Source organism: Crassostrea angulata, chromosome 5 (genome assembly GCF_025612915.1).
Source record: "Crassostrea angulata isolate pt1a10 chromosome 5, ASM2561291v2, whole genome shotgun sequence".
NCBI classification, from domain to species: Eukaryota; Metazoa; Mollusca; class Bivalvia; order Ostreida; family Ostreidae; genus Magallana; species Magallana angulata.
Window position 1 is genome coordinate 27,200,762 of NC_069115.1, and position 18,107 is coordinate 27,218,868.

General features: G+C 39.7%; 5 protein-coding genes across 5 annotated transcripts; all 5 read right to left on the bottom strand.

Annotated features, from left to right (window-relative positions):
* Window positions 1-108: 108 nt before the first annotated feature.
* Window positions 109-2,140, bottom strand: LOC128182863 (uncharacterized). Its single transcript, XM_052851622.1, has 4 exons — window positions 1,637-2,140; window positions 732-835; window positions 346-512; window positions 109-218 (listed from the first exon to the last, which is right to left on the bottom strand). Exons 1-4 carry the CDS (start codon window positions 1,703-1,705, stop codon window positions 109-111), a joined length of 450 nt encoding a protein of 149 aa, XP_052707582.1. The 5' UTR covers window positions 1,706-2,140.
* A 1,594-nt stretch (window positions 2,141-3,734) lies between these two features.
* Window positions 3,735-6,729, bottom strand: LOC128186078 (uncharacterized). Its single transcript, XM_052855803.1, has 4 exons — window positions 6,498-6,729; window positions 4,497-4,600; window positions 4,111-4,277; window positions 3,735-3,983 (listed from the first exon to the last, which is right to left on the bottom strand). The coding sequence occupies exons 1-4, from the start codon at window positions 6,564-6,566 to the stop codon at window positions 3,874-3,876; spliced, it is 450 nt and encodes a 149-aa protein (XP_052711763.1). The 5' UTR covers window positions 6,567-6,729; the 3' UTR covers window positions 3,735-3,873.
* A 123-nt stretch (window positions 6,730-6,852) lies between these two features.
* On the bottom strand, window positions 6,853-8,644 carry LOC128182870 (uncharacterized). Its single transcript, XM_052851636.1, has 4 exons — window positions 8,383-8,644; window positions 7,476-7,579; window positions 7,090-7,256; window positions 6,853-6,962 (listed from the first exon to the last, which is right to left on the bottom strand). The coding sequence occupies exons 1-4, from the start codon at window positions 8,449-8,451 to the stop codon at window positions 6,853-6,855; spliced, it is 450 nt and encodes a 149-aa protein (XP_052707596.1). The 5' UTR covers window positions 8,452-8,644.
* A 93-nt stretch (window positions 8,645-8,737) lies between these two features.
* LOC128185558 (uncharacterized) lies at window positions 8,738-10,521 on the bottom strand. The gene is made up of 4 exons (XM_052855127.1): window positions 10,260-10,521; window positions 9,361-9,464; window positions 8,975-9,141; window positions 8,738-8,847 (listed from the first exon to the last, which is right to left on the bottom strand). Exons 1-4 carry the CDS (start codon window positions 10,326-10,328, stop codon window positions 8,738-8,740), a joined length of 450 nt encoding a protein of 149 aa, XP_052711087.1. The 5' UTR covers window positions 10,329-10,521.
* Window positions 10,522-10,614: 93 nt separating this feature from the next.
* On the bottom strand, window positions 10,615-11,323 carry LOC128185559 (uncharacterized). Its single transcript, XM_052855128.1, has 3 exons — window positions 11,238-11,323; window positions 10,852-11,018; window positions 10,615-10,724 (listed from the first exon to the last, which is right to left on the bottom strand). The coding sequence occupies exons 1-3, from the start codon at window positions 11,321-11,323 to the stop codon at window positions 10,615-10,617; spliced, it is 363 nt and encodes a 120-aa protein (XP_052711088.1).
* Window positions 11,324-18,107: the final 6,784 nt, after the last annotated feature.

The following is an 18,107-nucleotide window of genomic DNA, read 5'->3' on the forward strand; positions in this document are numbered from 1 at the left end:
AAACATCGAACCAGCATCAGCCACCAACATTCATCAGACTTGCAACAAAGTACGCAAAATCATCACTGATGTGAGCAAAAACAGCATGAAGAAAATAAGGCAGGACATTCAAGAGCTTAACGAGAAATGTGGACTTGCCAATACACCTATAAGAGCGGAAGGAGATGCCCGGTATAACAATGCCGCCTTCAGTGCGATAGGGAAAACACCATTCCAAGCTGCCACACAAGTTACATACACATTAAGTGAAAATGTTACCAAGAAGAACAATGTTGTGGCAGTGTTTTGTGGCAATAAACTGTGCAAGAAAGGCACCCATCTTAGAGCCAAGGGAAAGGAATTTACCTGCCCCGGTCATGAAGGCTGCACTGCAACCATTCCTCCAGAGACCACCATTAAAGACAAAAAGAGATGGGCTGCGGAATGCATCAGTGAGCTGCAAAGTGATGACTGTCCACTCATCATTTCCCATTTCACCAGTGATGGAGATAGTGCTGCTGCTTCCGGTGCATCTGAAAAAAAAGGGCATATGATTGAAAACCTCAAAGACCTGTGCCACTTCTTTGAATCTCAGAGAAAACAGACTGCTAAGGCTCCATTCAGCAGTCACATGTTTCCTGGAAGAACAAAGGCTATGAGAGAATCCATGCAGAGGAGATTTGCCCTGGACCTGAAGCTTAGATGCAGGACCGAGTACGAAAACTGCTACAAACACTACTCCAGTGACTTACCTTTGATGAAACGGGCCATGTAAACTGCTGTCCGTTCCATCATCAGCTGCTACCAAGGACAGTGCGGAAAGTCCTGCCAACTTCATTCCTTCTCCAGTCGCGGACTGAAAAACAACAAGTGGAACTCTTCAGTGTTGCCTCGTGACTTTGAATTAAGCATGACAGAAGACATGTGCTTGTTAAAAGACTGTGTAAATCTGACTTTGGGACTTAATAATCTTGATAGAATTAAATATCACACTTGTACACAAAAATCTGAATCTGTTAATAGGGCATATTTAAAATCAAATCCAAAATGTATTACAAGTAGTAGAAATTTTGAAAGTAGAATACATAAAGTTGTGCACTCACTCAATCAGGGTCATGGAAATTCAACATTGGAACTTTGTGAATCTGTAGGGGCACCTGTTGTAAAAGGAAGTAGAGTGGTCCATCATCTAAAACAACAGCAAAATAGGCAAAATTACTTTAAAATGAAACAAAATCTATTAAAATATAAATTCCAAAGAAAACTTTATAGATCTAACAGATATCAGCTCTATGATAAAAAGTCTAAAGACACTTATAGTAAGTCATTAACAGATCCAAAGTTAAACAGGAAGTAGCTAAGTGGGGGGGGGGGGGGGGTACCACCAGCCCAGTACAGTGTCTATGTCCTATAAAAAGGCTGAGTGAAGAAGAGTTTCAGGATGTCGTACAGCAGCAGAAGGATGGAATATTCACAATAAGCGATGCTGAGCCTAGAGGCAGTCAAATGATGATTTTGCGACCCGGGCCAAGTAAAGTGCAGCTGGTAGACTCCTACATGGATGCAGAGTCACCGAATCCCAATTCCAGACTTTTCAAAGTGCTCCATCAAGAAAAAACTGCTAAACTATGGAACCATGCATTTAAAGAGCACTCACAGAAATTCCGGGACTTTGACAGTTCACTGGACTGGAACCAGCATGGGGAGGAAAAGAGAGGCCTGGCATGGATCCTTTACATTCGATGTAAGAAGTGCCATTACACCAGTCACCGTGAAAAGCTGTACGAGGAAGTCAGTCGATCAGGAAGGGGACGGAGAGCCGCACAGTTTAATGTTGCCATGGCTGTCGGCCACTTGGGTACCAGCCTTACAACAGAGGGCATGCGTGGTATGCTTCTTTGCGCAAACATCGAACCAGCATCAGCCACCAACATTCATCAGACTTGCAACAAAGTAGGCAAAATCATCACTGATGTGAGCAAAAACAGCATGAAGAAAATAAGGCAGGACATTCAAGAGCTTAACGAGAAATGTGGACTTGCCAATACACCTATAAGAGCGGAAGGAGATGCCCGGTATAACAATGCCACCTTCAGTGCGATAGGGAAAACACCATTCCAAGCTGCCACACAAGTTACATACACATTAAGTGAAAATGTTACCAAGAAGAACAATGTTGTGGCAGTGTTTTGTGGCAATAAACTGTGCAAGAAAGGCACCCATCTTAGAGCCAAGGGAAAGGAATTTACCTGCCCCGGACATGAAGGCTGCACTGCAACCATTCCTCCAGAGACCACCATTAAAGACAAAAAGAGATGGGCTGCAAAATGAATCAGTGAGCTGCAAAGTGATGACTGTCCACTCATCATTTCCCATTTCACCAGTGATGGAGATAGTGCTGCTGCTTTCGGTGCATCTGAAAAGCAAGGGCATATGATTGAAAACCTCAAAGACCTGTGCCACTTCTTTGAATCTCAGAGAAAACAGACTGCTAAGGCTCCATTCAGCAGTCACATGTTTCCTGGAAGAACAAAAGCTATGAGAGAACCCATGCAGAGGAGATTTGCCCTGGACCTGAAGCTTAGATGCAGGACCGAGTACGAAAACTGCTACAAACACTACTCCAGTGACTTACCTTTGATGAAACGGGCCATGTAAACTGCTGTCCGTTCCATCATCAGCTGCTACCAAGGACAGTGCGGAAAGTCCTGCCAACTTCATTCCTTCTCCTGTCGCGGACTGAAAAACAACAAGTGGAACTCTTCAGTGTTGCCTCGTGACTTTGAATTAAGCATGACAGAAGACATGTGCTTGTTAAAAGACTGTGTAAATCTGACTTTGGGACTTAATAATCTTGATAGAATTAAATGTCACACTTGTACACAAAAATCTGAATCTGTTAATAGGGCATATTTAAAATCAAATCCAAAATGTATTACAAGTAGTAGAAATTTTGAAAGTAGAATACATAAAGTTGTGCACTCACTCAATCAGGGTCATGGAAATTCAACATTGGAACTTTGTGAATCTGTAGGGGCACCTGTTGTAAAAGGAAGTAGAGTGGTCCATCATCTAAAACAACAGCAAAATAGGCAAAATTACTTTAAAATGAAACAAAATCTATTAAAATATAAATTCCAAAGAAAACTTTATAGATCTAACAGATATTAGCTCTATGATAAAAAGTCTAAAGACACTTATAGTAAGTCATTAACAGATCCAAAGTTAAACAGGAAGTAGCTAAGTGGTGGGGGGGGGGGGGGGGGCCACCAGCCCACTACAGTGTCTATGTCCTATAAAAAGGCTGAGTTAAAAAGAGTTTTAGGATGTCGTACAGCAGAAGGATGGAATATTCACAATAAGCGATGCTGAGCGTAGAGGCAGTCAAATGAAGATTTTGCGACCCGGGCCAAGTGAAGTGCAGCTGGTAGACTCCTACATGGATGCAGAGTCACCGAACCCCAATTCCAGACTTTTCAAAGTGCTCCATCAAGAAAAAACTGCTAAACTATGGAACCATGCATTTAAAGAGCACTCACAGAAATTCCGGGACTTTGACAGTTCACTGGACTGGAACCAGCATGGGGAGGAAAAGAGAGGCCTGGCATGGATCCTTTACATTCGATGTAAGAAGTGCCATTACACCAGTCACCGTGAAAAGCTGTACGAGGAAGTCAGTCGATCAGGAAGGGGATGGAGAGCCGCACAGTTTAATGTTGCCATGGCTGTCGGCCACTTGGGTACCAGCCTTACAACAGAGGGCATGCGTGGTATGCTTCTTTGCGCAAACATCGAACCAGCATCAGCCACCAACATTCATCAGACTTGCAACAAAGTAGGCAAAATCATCACTGATGTGAGCAAAAACAGCATGAAGAAAATAAGGCAGGACATTCAAGAGCTTAACGAGAAATGTGGACTTGCCAATACACCTATAAGAGCGGAAGGAGATGCCCGGTATAACAATGCCACCTTCAGTGCGATAGGGAAAACACCATTCCAAGCTGCCACACAAGTTACATACACATTAAGTGAAAATGTTACCAAGAAGAACAATGTTGTGGCAGTGTTTTGTGGCAATAAACTGTGCAAGAAAGGCACCCATCTTAGAGCCAAGGGAAAGGAATTTACCTGCCCCGGACATGAAGGCTGCACTGCAACCATTCCTCCAGAGACCACCATTAAAGACAAAAAGAGATGGGCTGCAAAATGAATCAGTGAGCTGCAAAGTGATGACTGTCCACTCATCATTTCCCATTTCACCAGTGATGGAGATAGTGCTGCTGCTTCCGGTGCATCTGAAAAGCAAGGGCATATGATTGAAAACCTCAAAGACCTGTGCCACTTCTTTGAATCTCAGAGAAAACAGACTGCTAAGGCTCCATTCAGCAGTCACATGTTTCCTGGAAGAACAAAAGCTATGAGAGAACCCATGCAGAGGAGATTTGCCCTGGACCTGAAGCTTAGATGCAGGACCGAGTACGAAAACTGCTACAAACAATACTCCAGTGACTTACCTTTGATGAAACGGGCCATGTAAACTGCTGTCCGTTCCATCATCAGCTGCTACCAAGGACAGTGCGGAAAGTCCTGCCAACTTCATTCCTTCTCCTGTCGCGGACTGAAAAACAACAAGTGGAACTCTTCAGTGTTGCCTCGTGACTTTGAATTAAGCATGACAGAAGACATGTGCTTGTTAAAAGACTGTGTAAATCTGACTTTGGGACTTAATAATCTTGATAGAATTAAATATCACACTTGTACACAAACATCTGAATCTGTTAATAGGGCATATTTAAAATCAAATCCAAAATGTATTACAAGTAGTAGAAATTTTGAAAGTAGAATACATAAAGTTGTGCACTCACTCAATCAGGGTCATGGAAATTCAACATTGGAATTTTGTGAATCTGTAGGGGCACCTGTTGTAAAAGGAAGTAGAGTGGTCCATCATCTAAAACAACAGCAAAATAGGCAAAATTACTTTAAAATGAAACAAAAACTATTAAAATATAAATTCCAAATAAAATTTTATAGATCTAAAAGATATCAGCTCTATGATAAAAAGTCTAAAGACACTTATAGTAAGTCATTAACAGATCCAAAGTTAAACAGGAAGTAGCTAAGTGGGGGGGGGGGGGGGGGGTACCACCAGCCCAGTACAGTGTCTATGTCCTATAAAAAGGCTGAGTGAAGAAGAGTTTCAGGATGTCGTACAGCAGCAGAAGGATGGAATATTCACAATAAGCGATGCTGAGCCTAGAGGCAGTCAAATGATGATTTTGCGACCCGGGCCAAGTAAAGTGCAGCTGGTAGACTCCTACATGGATGCAGAGTCACCGAATCCCAATTCCAGACTTTTCAAAGTGCTCCATCAAGAAACAAGTGAAAAGCTGTCAATGTGACAGCAAACCGGGTTTTCTTTTATGTGAACTGTATCCATAATCCATGTCAACCCGTATCCAGTGAAATGGATAAGGTGAAAGGGTACCCTATATGCAATATTTTGCCAAAAAATGACTAAGTTCAAAAGCTGGTATTTTTTTCATAAATAATCAGAAATCTAAATCCTAGCAATATGCACACCTCTGATATATGTACAATTGATCTGCAAAAGAACAACTTCCTATCTTGAAAACTGTAGGAGGAGTTATCCGTACAATGAGGGTACCCTATATGCAATATTTCGCCAAAAAATGACTAAGTTCAAAAGCTAGTATTTTTTTCATAAATTATTGGAAATCTAAATCCTAACAATATGCACACCTCTGATATATGTACAATTGATCTGCAAAAGAACAACTTCCTATCTTGAAAACTGTCGGAGGAGTTATCCGTACAATGAGGGTACCCTATATGCAATTTTTTGCCAAAAAATGACTAAGTTCAAAAGCTGGTATTTTTTTCATTAATTATCAGAAATCGAAATCCTAGCAATATTCACACCTCTGATATATGTACAATTGATCTGCAAAAGAACAACTTCCTATCTTGAAAACTGTAGGAGGAGTTATCCGTACAATGAGGGTACCCTATATGCAATATTTTGCCAAAAAATGACTAAGTTCCAAAGCTGGTATTTTTTTCATTAATTATCAGAAATCGAAATCCTAGCAATGTGCACACGTCTGATATATGTACAATTGATCTCCAAAAGAACAACTTCCTATCTTGAAAACTGTCGGAGGAGTTATCCGTACAATGAGGGTACCCTATATGCAATTTTTTGCCAAAAATTGACTAAGTTCAAAAGCTGGTATTTTTTACATAATCAGAAATCGAAAGCCTAGCAATATGCACATGTCTGATATATGTACAATTGATCTGCAAAAGAACAACTTCCTATCTTGAAAACTGTAGGAGGAGTTATCCGTACAATGAGGGTACCCATTTGGCAGCCGCCCGTCCGCCCACTCGTACGCCTGTCATTTTCACCATTTTAATAACCGGATTTTTCCTTTGTAAAACCCGGTTAAAAACTGCTAAACTATGGAACCATGCATTTAAAGAGCACTCACAGAAATTCCGGGACTTTGACGGTTCACTGGACTGGAACCAGCATGGGGAGGAAAAGAGAGGCCTGGCATGGATCCTTTACATTCGATGTAAGATGTGCCATTACACCAGTCACCGTGAAAAGCTGTACGAGGAAGTCAGTCGATCAGGAAGGGGACGGAGAGCCGCACAGTTTAATGTTGCCATGGCTGTCGGCCACTTGGGTACCAGCCTTACAACAGAGGGCATGCGTGGTATGCTTCTTTGCGCAAACATCGAACCAGCATCAGCCACCAACATTCATCAGACTTGCAACAAAGTACGCAAAATCATCACTGATGTGAGCAAAAACAGCATGAAGAAAATAAGGCAGGACATTCAAGAGCTTAACGAGAAATGTGGACTTGCCAATACACCTATAAGAGCGGAAGGAGATGCCCGGTATAACAATGCCGCCTTCAGTGCGATAGGGAAAACACCATTCCAAGCTGCCACACAAGTTACATACACATTAAGTGAAAATGTTACCAAGAAGAACAATGTTGTGGCAGTGTTTTGTGGCAATAAACTGTGCAAGAAAGGCACCCATCTTAGAGCCAAGGGAAAGGAATTTACCTGCCCCGGTCATGAAGGCTGCACTGCAACCATTCCTCCAGAGACCACCATTAAAGACAAAAAGAGATGGGCTGCGGAATGCATCAGTGAGCTGCAAAGTGATGACTGTCCACTCATCATTTCCCATTTCACCAGTGATGGAGATAGTGCTGCTGCTTCCGGTGCATCTGAAAAAAAAGGGCATATGATTGAAAACCTCAAAGACCTGTGCCACTTCTTTGAATCTCAGAGAAAACAGACTGCTAAGGCTCCATTCAGCAGTCACATGTTTCCTGGAAGAACAAAGGCTATGAGAGAATCCATGCAGAGGAGATTTGCCCTGGACCTGAAGCTTAGATGCAGGACCGAGTACGAAAACTGCTACAAACACTACTCCAGTGACTTACCTTTGATGAAACGGGCCATGTAAACTGCTGTCCGTTCCATCATCAGCTGCTACCAAGGACAGTGCGGAAAGTCCTGCCAACTTCATTCCTTCTCCAGTCGCGGACTGAAAAACAACAAGTGGAACTCTTCAGTGTTGCCTCGTGACTTTGAATTAAGCATGACAGAAGACATGTGCTTGTTAAAAGACTGTGTAAATCTGACTTTGGGACTTAATAATCTTGATAGAATTAAATATCACACTTGTACACAAACATCTGAATCTGTTAATAAGGCATATTTAAAATCAAATCCAAAATGTATTACAAGTAGTAGAAATTTTGAAAGTAGAATACATAAAGTTGTGCACTCACTCAATCAGGGTCATGGAAATTCAACATTGGAACTTTGTGAATCTGTAGGGGCACCTGTTGTGAAAGGAAGTAGAGTGGTCCATCATCTAAAACAACAGCAAAATAGGCAAAATTACTTTAAAATGAAACAAAAACTATTAAAGTATAAATTCCAAAGAAAACTTTATAGATCTAACAGATATCAGCTCTATGATAAAAAGTCTAAAGACACTTATAGTAAGTCATTAACAGATCCAAAGTTAAACAGGAAGTAGCTAAGTGGTGGGGGGGGGGGGGGGGGCCACCAGCCCACTACAGTGTCTATGTCCTATAAAAAGGCTGAGTAAAGAAGAGTTTTAGGATGTCGTACAGCAGCAGAAGGATGGAATATTCATAATAAGCGATGCTGAGCGTAGAGGCAGTCAAATGAAGATTTTGCGACCCGGGCCAAGTGAAGTGCAGCTGGTAGACTCCTACATGGATGCAGAGTCACCGAACCCCAATTCCAGACTTTTCAAAGTGCTCCATCAAGAAAAAACTGCTAAACTATGGAACCATGCATTTAAAGAGCACTCACAGAAATTCCGGGACTTTGACAGTTCACTGGACTGGAACCAGCATGGGGAGGAAAAGAGAGGCCTGGCATGGATCCTTTACATTCGATGTAAGAAGTGCCATTACACCAGTCACCGTGAAAAGCTGTACGAGGAAGTCAGTCGATCAGGAAGGGGACGGAGAGCCGCACAGTTTAATGTTGCCATGGCTGTCGGCCACTTGGGTACCAGCCTTACAACAGAGGGCATGCGTGGTATGCTTCTTTGCGCAAACATCGAAACAGCATCAGCCACCAACATTCATCAGACCTGCAACAAAGTACGCAAAATCATCACTGATGTGAGCAAAAACAGCATGAAGAAAATAAGGCAGGACATTCAAGAGCTTAACGAGAAATGTGGACTTGCCAATACACCTATAAGAGCGGAAGGAGATGCCCGGTATAACAATGCCGCCTTCAGTGCGATAGGGAAAACACCATTCCAAGCTGTCACACAAGTTACATACACATTAAGTGAAAATGTTACCAAGAAGAACAATGTTGTGGCAGTGTTTTGTGGCAATAAACTGTGCAAGAAAGGCACCCATCTTAGAGCCAAGGGAAAGGAATTTACCTGCCCCGGACATGAAGGCTGCACTGCAACCATTCCTCCAGAGACCACCATTAAAGACAAAAAGAGATGGGCTGCGAAATGAATCAGTGAGCTGCAAAGTGATGACTGTCCACTCATCATTTCCCATTTCACCAGTGATGGAGATAGTGCTGCTGCTTCCGGTGCATCTGAAAAACAAGGGCATATGATTGAAAACCTCAAAGACCTGCGCCACTTCTTTGAATCTCAGAGAAAACAGACTGCTAAGGCTCCATTCAGCAGTCACATGTTTCCTGGAAGAAAAAAAACTATGAGAGAACCCATGCAGAGGAGATTTGCCCTGGACCTGAAGCTTAGATGCAGGACCGAGTACGAAAACTGCTACAAACACTACTCCAGTGACTTACCTTTGATGAAACGGGCCATGTAAACTGCTGTCCGTTCCATCATCAGCTGCTACCAAGGACAGTGCGGAAAGTCCTGCCAACCTCATTCCTTCTCCTGTCGCGGACTGAAAAACAACAAGTGGAACTCTTCAGTGTTGCCTTGTGACTTTGAATTAAGCATGACAGAAGACATGTGCTTGTTAAAAGACTGTGTAAATCTGACTTTGGGACTTAATAATCTTGATAGAATTAAATATCACACTTGTACACAAACATCTGAATCTTTTAATAGGGCATATTTTAAATCAAATCCAAAATGTATTACAAGTAGTAGAAATTTTGAAAGTAGAATACATAAAGTTGTGCACTCACTCAATCAGGGTCATGGAAATTCAACATTGGAACTTTGTGAATCTGTAGGGGCACCTGTTGTAAAAGGAAGTAGAGTGGTCCATCATCTAAAACAACAGCAAAATAGGCAAAATTACTTTAAAATGAAACAAAAACTATTAAAGTATAAATTCCAAAGAAAACTTTATAGATCTAACAGATATCAGCTCTATGATAAAAAGTCTAAAGACACTTATAGTAAGTCATTAACAGATCCAAAGTTAAACAGGAAGTAGCTAAGTGGTGGGGGGGGGCCACCAGCCCACTACAGTGTCTATGTCCTATAAAAAGGCTGAGTAAAGAAGAGTTTTAGGATGTCGTACAGCAGCAGAAGGATGGAATATTCATAATAAGCGATGCTGAGCGTAGAGGCAGTCAAATGAAGATTTTGCGACCCGGGCCAAGTGAAGTGCAGCTGGTAGACTCCTACATGGATGCAGAGTCACCGAACCCCAATTCCAGACTTTTCAAAGTGCTCCATCAAGAAAAAACTGCTAAACTATGGAACCATGCATTTAAAGAGCACTCACAGAAATTCCGGGACTTTGACAGTTCACTGGACTGGAACCAGCATGGGGAGGAAAAGAGAGGCCTGGCATGGATCCTTTACATTCGATGTAAGAAGTGCCATTACACCAGTCACCGTGAAAAGCTGTACGAGGAAGTCAGTCGATCAGGAAGGGGACGGAGAGCCGCACAGTTTAATGTTGCCATGGCTGTCGGCCACTTGGGTACCAGCCTTACAACAGAGGGCATGCGTGGTATGCTTCTTTGCGCAAACATCGAAACAGCATCAGCCACCAACATTCATCAGACCTGCAACAAAGTACGCAAAATCATCACTGATGTGAGCAAAAACAACATGAAGAAAATAAGGCAGGACATTCAAGAGCTTAACGAGAAATGTGGACTTGCCAATACACCTATAAGAGCGGAAGGAGATGCCCGGTATAACAATGCCGCCTTCAGTGCGATAGGGAAAACACCATTCCAAGCTGTCACACAAGTTACATACACATTAAGTGAAAATGTTACCAAGAAGAACAATGTTGTGGCAGTGTTTTGTGGCAATAAACTGTGCAAGAAAGGCACCCATCTTAGAGCCAAGGGAAAGGAATTTACCTGCCCCGGACATGAAGGCTGCACTGCAACCATTCCTCCAGAGACCACCATTAAAGACAAAAAGAGATGGGCTGCGAAATGAATCAGTGAGCTGCAAAGTGATGACTGTCCACTCATCATTTCCCATTTCACCAGTGATGGAGATAGTGCTGCTGCTTCCGGTGCATCTGAAAAACAAGGGCATATGATTGAAAACCTCAAAGACCTGCGCCACTTCTTTGAATCTCAGAGAAAACAGACTGCTAAGGCTCCATTCAGCAGTCACATGTTTCCTGGAAGAACAAAAGCTATGAGAGAACCCATGCAGAGGAGATTTGCCCTGGACCTGAAGCTTAGATGCAGGACCGAGTACGAAAACTGCTACAAACACTACTCCAGTGACTTACCTTTGATGAAACGGGCCATGTAAACTGCTGTCCGTTCCATCATCAGCTGCTACCAAGGACAGTGCGGAAAGTCCTGCCAACCTCATTCCTTCTCCTGTCGCGGACTGAAAAACAACAAGTGGAACTCTTCAGTGTTGCCTTGTGACTTTGAATTAAGCATGACAGAAGACATGTGCTTGTTAAAAGACTGTGTAAATCTGACTTTGGGACTTAATAATCTTGATAGAATTAAATATCACACTTGTACACAAACATCTGAATCTTTTAATAGGGCATATTTTAAATCAAATCCAAAATGTATTACAAGTAGTAGAAATTTTGAAAGTAGAATACATAAAGTTGTGCACTCACTCAATCAGGGTCATGGAAATTCAACATTGGAACTTTGTGAATCTGTAGGGGCACCTGTTGTAAAGGGAAGTAGAGTGGTCCATCATCTAAAACAACAGCAAAATAGGCAAAATTACTTTAAAATGAAACAAAAACTATTAACTATGGAAGAACAAAAGCTATGAGAGAATCCATGCAGAGGAGATTTACCCTGGACCTGAAGCTTAGATGCAGGACCGAGTACGAAAACTGCTACAAACACTACTTCAGTGACTTGCCATATTTTCCCGATGACCTGTCGATGCGGATGACTCGTCAAATTCCTCATTTTTGGCCAAAATTTTAACAAAATCCTACGATACGTCGATTTAGACCATACGTCGATCTTATCACTTCAAAATGGCGTATTAAAACTGCAGTTACATTATCAGTGTATGATGCCATGATGTCCCCGATATTGCTACCAATTATTATCAATGATTTACAGTTAAACAATTACGCTTTATACTTATGCATCATATTTTCAAATACCAGCAACATCTACAAAGTCGCTTGCATTTTAAACAATTCCCAATATCGCATGTTATGCTAAACTAAACTTACTTTGTCAGAAATATTTTATTCCCAAGCATTAAAATAATTATCCACTCTGACTATCGCCAGTGTATTCGCCATTACGTAACCAGCCACCTGTTGACTCAGCGCGTGGTCAATGTTTGTTTAACAATTTCCGGTGTCATAGGCATGCACCTGTCTCGTGTCGGACTTCAAAGGGGGATCTCAAGTGCAGAAAGCTTAGCAATTACTATATGATTTGATGAAACTTGTTTACTTTGTATCCAGTAATGCAGTTACACGCTATTGTTTTACATAGTCACTGTTAGAAATAGATCGATCATTTGTACGACTTGATAATGACGATATACGACATACATACGTTTCCAAAAAAAATTTACCAAACAATAATCAAAGAATTGGACAATAATTAATCAATGAACTATAACCACTCTTATAACGGTACTCTTTATATACACAAGGAGTGAAATTGCCATATAGATCTCAGCTTTAGGGCAAGATTATTAACACAACCGGTGTCAGCCTATTGTATAAACAGTAGTATTGATAATTGCCAATTACATATTTTAAGATTGAATTTGACCATAAAATATTTCTGATTTATACTTTCCACTAGCAACTCTTTACTAATAAAATAATTAAATTTAAAAAACATCCCCCGGACCTACTGCAATATTTTCTTCCATTCAAATTTGGTTTCAATTTTACTGCGCAATGTTATCTTATACTATTAGTGATACATAGAACCATGAAACAATGTGTTTATAAAAACGGAACGGTAAAACTTTTAATTGATTAAAGACAATGTAACATTTTTTAATAACTGTTGTTATAATTATGTATTTAAGTGTTAACAGATGAGTGAAATGATAATTATTAAAGATGAACAGTGAATTCAACAACGTAATTTTCAATCACACAGCCAACTCAAGATTATTAAAACCAAGATTTTAAATGCTATTTTTAACAATTTTCTGACCTCGAGCCTACGACAAGTCAAACAAGACGATAAGTCGGGTGATCTGCTTCAGAGAAAAAAAATACCGACTAATCGTCGGAAAAATACCGTACCTTTGATGAAACAGGCCATGTAAACTGCTGTCCGTTCCATCAACAGCTGCTACCAAGGACAACTTCATTCCTTCTCCTGTCGCGGACTGAAAAACAACAAGTGGAACTCTTCAGTGTTGCCTCGTGACTTTGAATTAAGCATGACAGAAGACATGTGCTTGTTAAAAGACTGTATAAATCTGACTTTGGGACCCAATAATCTTGATAGAATTAAATACAGAGGGTTCCGCTTAATCTGATTGTCCGTTTGTCAGGCAAAAATTATCATATTAACCGAATATCACATAAACCAGTTTTAGCATTTCATAAAGGAAATCATAAAATATAAACAACCTATTCATATATGTATATGCATTATTTTCAACCACACTTCTATTTTAACGATTTAAAATAATTACAAAGTATTTTTATTGGATTTTTAATCGCTATTTACTGGTTTTACAGATTAAATCATTATTTACTTGCATGTGATTGCTCTTATACATAATAAACAAAAACTATTAAAATATAATTCCAAAGAAAATTTTATAGAACTAAAAGATATCAGCTCTATGATAAAAAGTCTAAAGACACTTATAGTAAGTCACTAACAGATCCAAAGTTAAACAGGAAGTAGCTAAGTGGGGGGGGGGGGGGTGAAGTTAGCATGTTTGAAATGTTTGTTATATTATACCTATCATATGAATTTTGTATTACATTTAATGATTGCTCTGTTTAAATAATGTGCACTGAATGTATGGTAATGTGTGAATGATGAGAGTGTGTAAAATGTGAAATGTCCTTTTATGGGGTTCTCAGTTCATGTAAATATGTTATATTTTTCTTTGTTTATCTGATTAAAATGATTGCAAACAATTATCTTGATTTTCTTACCTGTCTGATGTACACAACAACGAGGACTGAGACGATTGATTGAAATACGGGTATACAGGTGTCAAATTTCACCGTTGGTGACAAGACAGCATCCCGCATTGTTTATCCGCCATTGTTGATCTTTAACAAGGGAGACAACTCCTGAAATTCGAAAAAATGCAATTTAAATAAAAGTTCATGTTTCTCTTTAGGTCTCACACAAGGAGTTAATTTCACTATATGTTACTATATAGCTTTAATTCAGTTACGGTAATTAATTAACTATACTCTCAGCATATAATTCATGAACGAGAAATTTTAGTTAAATGCTTCAAGAAAAATTTTAGATCAGAAAAATAACGCCTTATGCGGTTTCTAAGAGAGATAATTGAGAGTAAACATACCTACCCCCAAGTACACGTGGGTTCCACATGTTGACAAACAGGCTCAGCACCATCCAGGAAGTTGCATCATGCGCATCTAAAAAAATAATTCCATTGAAATTAGTGTGACAATTCCAATAATTCTCCTCGCCACTGAGTCCAAAATCAATACTTTAGGCCTAAAATAAGGTGCCAAAAAAGGAAGAAAGAAAAGAAATTGTCTCCATATATATGGAACTACAATTGACTAAGTTCAGTTTGATTGGCTATTTCCTTGCGTAAGACCTTTAACACGATTATAAATAAGGTTTATCATGAACATTGTTTATCCTTTCCAATGGTGTATCACTCCTAATGCATCATGCACGTATACTGTTCGATCGTGCATTAATCCTATCTGATCATGCATGAATCCTATTCTATTGTTTATCTTGTAAAAAATAACTTTGTTGGTATTGAACAGCTAGATTATTGTCAGCCCTGTTTAAATTTATTAATAACCAGCCTGGAGAAAACAGTTGACATATGTTTATTTTCTTCATTCAGAATCAGGTATTATTTTTCATATAAAACATTAAAAAATCAGTTTTCCATTTTCATTATGTCATAAACTTTTTTTTTCTTTTATTGTTTTGTTATCTTCTACCTTTCTTGTCAGGGCTAGTTGACATAATAATTAGTCTGTAACATCATGTCTAAGAACTCTCACATGTCACTTGAAGTTACACTCTACTTGAATTAAATGCTTGTTTTGATAGATGTTAATGACCATTAAAGGAAAGCATAAGTGTGACTAAGATTTAATCAATTAAAAAGTCTTAAATAGCCGATCCCCACATTATATACGCTTTGCAAAAATAAAAAAAATACCACGTCCAGTCCAGTGCTCATATAAACAAATTTGTTTGTCCGTGCCAAAAAAAACACTACTCCACTATACCTAAATTTCATAGATTTCAAGATAGCCTTTGACAGTATTCACAGAAACACACTTTGAAAATAGTGAGAGCTTATGAAGTGCCAGAGAAATTTGTATCCTTCATCAAGTACATACACATTTTGTATGTGCAGTCATTCTAACTAACAAGGAGACTGGTTCTCAGTCAAGTCAGGAGTCAGATTTAGATGGATTATCTCTGCCATTTTGTTTCTGATTGCCATCAACTGGGTATTGTAGAAAACAAGAGATGAGGCATTACTTGGTTCATAATGTCAATTTTAGAGGACCTCGATTTTGCCGATGAAATTGCACTACTGTCATCTCAACAAGACCATATGCAAGAGAAATCATAAATATTTAGCCATTAATATGCCATTCAAATTGGCCTTGACCTGAATACCAAGAAAACTAAAGAAAAGGGTTCTGAATCAATACTTTGAATCTGAAAAAAACATACATAATCACAAATTACAGATAATTTATTGTATCATATACAATATATGATATTATATATAATGCAATATTTTATAATTAATATGATACAATAATAACAATTATATCATGTATTGCAATATCATATGAAATAATATCATGTACAGTAATAAAATAATAAATAATACAATATCATACAATATTGTATCATAATAAACAATACTATACATAACAATATTATGATACAATATCATATCATCAAAAAATTGATACAATATTATATCGTATCATATAACTTTTCACAATATAACATTTCATATTATATTGTATCATATTAAACAATTAGTGTATCATATCATAAATAACCATATCATAGGAATCATGTTATATCATTTAACCAAACACATCTATCAAGTTAGTTTGAGTAAGGTTGGAGATTTTTTTAGCATCCTTGATAATTGAGATCAGGCGCTGCATCTGAAGCAACCTCTGCAATTCAATAACCGTAATGTCTCATGTATAACACGCACTCGTGTATAATACGCACCCTCAAAGTTGACCAAAAATTGGTAAAAAAACAGCAGGTCCTATGTATAACACGCACCCAAAAAATGACAAAAATCAGCGACCGCCATTCCCTCCAAAATTATCGATGTTAAATGATAATATTAAAATCCAAGCGTAATTTCTGTTATTTTGTGATCGGAACATAGCAAATACAATGAAAATCGACGGCCGCCATTTTCCCAAGAACTATCGATGTTTAATGATAATTTTATAACCCAAGAGCAATTTTTGTAATTTTCCCACAGAACTTTCGATGTTAAATAATAATTTTATAACACAAGCGCAATTTTTGCCCAAGCGATATAAGTGTCTGTGTCTCATCTTAAAAAACACAAGCCGTTTTTATAGTAATGAGACCCAAGCGCAATCACTGCAATTTCGTGATTGGAACTTAGCCCAAGCGAAATTAGTGTCAGTGTCTCATCTAAAAAAAACACAAGCCGCTTTTTATCATAATTAAATGGGCGGAGTTACAAAATATGTATTGTTTTTCGTTCTTACAATTTTACATAAATATGGGGGTATGATTTACATCGGTATCAAACATCATCTGAGAATTCAATGATGGGTAAAGAAAGAGTTTCCTACACGACGGAGGAGAAGTTGAAGATCATCAAGTATGCTGAGACGAAAGGCAACCGAGCTGCGGGTAGATAATTCAATGTCAACGAGGCGAACATCAGACAGTGGCGGCTGAAGAAAGACCGGCTTCAACAACTCCCAAAGAAGAAGATGGCAGAGAGAGGCAGAGAGACCTTCCACCCACAGATGGAAGAACAGCTCAACGCCTGGATCCAGGACATGCGGCAGCAGGGGGTTGGCGTATCCATGGGAGAAGTAAAAATCAAGGCAAAGATCATCGCCAAACAGATGAAGATTGCGAACTTCAAGGCCTCCCAGGGATGGTGTTACAGATTTTTCCAGCGACACAAATTGTCAATGAGAAGAAGAACGCACATAGCCCAGCGCCTGCCTGAAGACTACGAGGAAAAAGTCACAGATTTCCAGCGGTTCATTATACAGCAAAGAAAAAGGAACGACTACGCCCCTGATCAGATCGGGAATGCTGATCAAACGCCACTAACCTTCGACATTCCCTACACCACTACAGTCGCCACCAAAGGAGACTGAGAACTATCAACATTAAGACAACGGGAAATGAAAAGAACAGATTCACAGTCATGCTTGCGTGTACAGCCGATGGAGGGAAGCTGCCGCCATACGTCATCTTCAAGAGGAAAACTCTGCCTAAAGAGAAATTTCCTGACGGAGTGATAGTTAAAGTACACGAAAAAGGATGGATGGATGAAGACCTGACGCACGACTGGATCAAGACTGTATGGGGGAAGAGGACAAGACCCAGCGAGCCAAGCCTACTTGTACTGGACACCTTCAGATGTCACAAGACAGAGAAGACAAAGAAATTACTAAAGAAGAAGACGACACCAGAGATCATCCCCGGAGGAATGACCAGCATACTGCAACCACTAGATGTGAGCATCAACAAGCCCATGAAGAACAGTCTACGGAGAAAATGGAACGAGTGGATGCTGAATGGGGACCATAGCTACACCAAAGGGGGACTACGCAGGAAGCCAGATCTCCCTACCATATGCCAGTGGATTCTAGACGCATGGTTGGAGCTTCCTAAGATGATCATAGTTAAAGCCTTCAAGAATTGTGGGATCTCCAACGCCCTGGACGGGATTGAGGACGACC

Bases quoted from the DNA above. Each gene is read 5' to 3' on its own strand.
- LOC128182863 (XM_052851622.1), bottom strand. From the start codon at position 1,705: ATGCCAGGCCTCTCTTTTCCTCCCCATGCTGGTTCCAGTCCAGTGAAC. The intron at 836-1,636 runs GTGAGTGCTCTT...GTTGTTTTTCAG, and splicing joins GTCAAAGTCCCGGAATTTCT to TCCGCGACTGGAGAAGGAAT. The intron at 219-345 runs GTAAATTCCTTT...CTTGTGTGGCAG, and splicing joins AGCCTTCATGACCGGGGCAG to CTTGGAATGGTGTTTTCCCT.
- LOC128186078 (XM_052855803.1), bottom strand. From the start codon at position 6,566: ATGCCAGGCCTCTCTTTTCCTCCCCATGCTGGTTCCAGTCCAGTGAAC. The intron at 4,601-6,497 runs GTGAGTGCTCTT...GTTGTTTTTCAG, and splicing joins GTCAAAGTCCCGGAATTTCT to TCCGCGACAGGAGAAGGAAT. The intron at 3,984-4,110 runs GTAAATTCCTTT...CTTGTGTGGCAG, and splicing joins AGCCTTCATGTCCGGGGCAG to CTTGGAATGGTGTTTTCCCT.
- LOC128182870 (XM_052851636.1), bottom strand. From the start codon at position 8,451: ATGCCAGGCCTCTCTTTTCCTCCCCATGCTGGTTCCAGTCCAGTGAAC. The intron at 7,580-8,382 runs GTGAGTGCTCTT...GTTGTTTTTCAG, and splicing joins GTCAAAGTCCCGGAATTTCT to TCCGCGACTGGAGAAGGAAT. The intron at 6,963-7,089 runs GTAAATTCCTTT...CTTGTGTGGCAG, and splicing joins AGCCTTCATGACCGGGGCAG to CTTGGAATGGTGTTTTCCCT.
- LOC128185558 (XM_052855127.1), bottom strand. From the start codon at position 10,328: ATGCCAGGCCTCTCTTTTCCTCCCCATGCTGGTTCCAGTCCAGTGAAC. The intron at 9,142-9,360 runs GTAAGTCACTGG...CTTGTTTTTCAG, and splicing joins CATGGCCCGTTTCATCAAAG to ATGCACCGGAAGCAGCAGCA. The intron at 8,848-8,974 runs GTAAATTCCTTT...CTTGTGTGACAG, and splicing joins AGCCTTCATGTCCGGGGCAG to CTTGGAATGGTGTTTTCCCT.
- LOC128185559 (XM_052855128.1), bottom strand. From the start codon at position 11,323: ATGAGGTTGGCAGGACTTTCCGCACTGTCCTTGGTAGCAGCTGATGAT. The intron at 11,019-11,237 runs GTAAGTCACTGG...CTTGTTTTTCAG, and splicing joins CATGGCCCGTTTCATCAAAG to ATGCACCGGAAGCAGCAGCA. The intron at 10,725-10,851 runs GTAAATTCCTTT...CTTGTGTGACAG, and splicing joins AGCCTTCATGTCCGGGGCAG to CTTGGAATGGTGTTTTCCCT.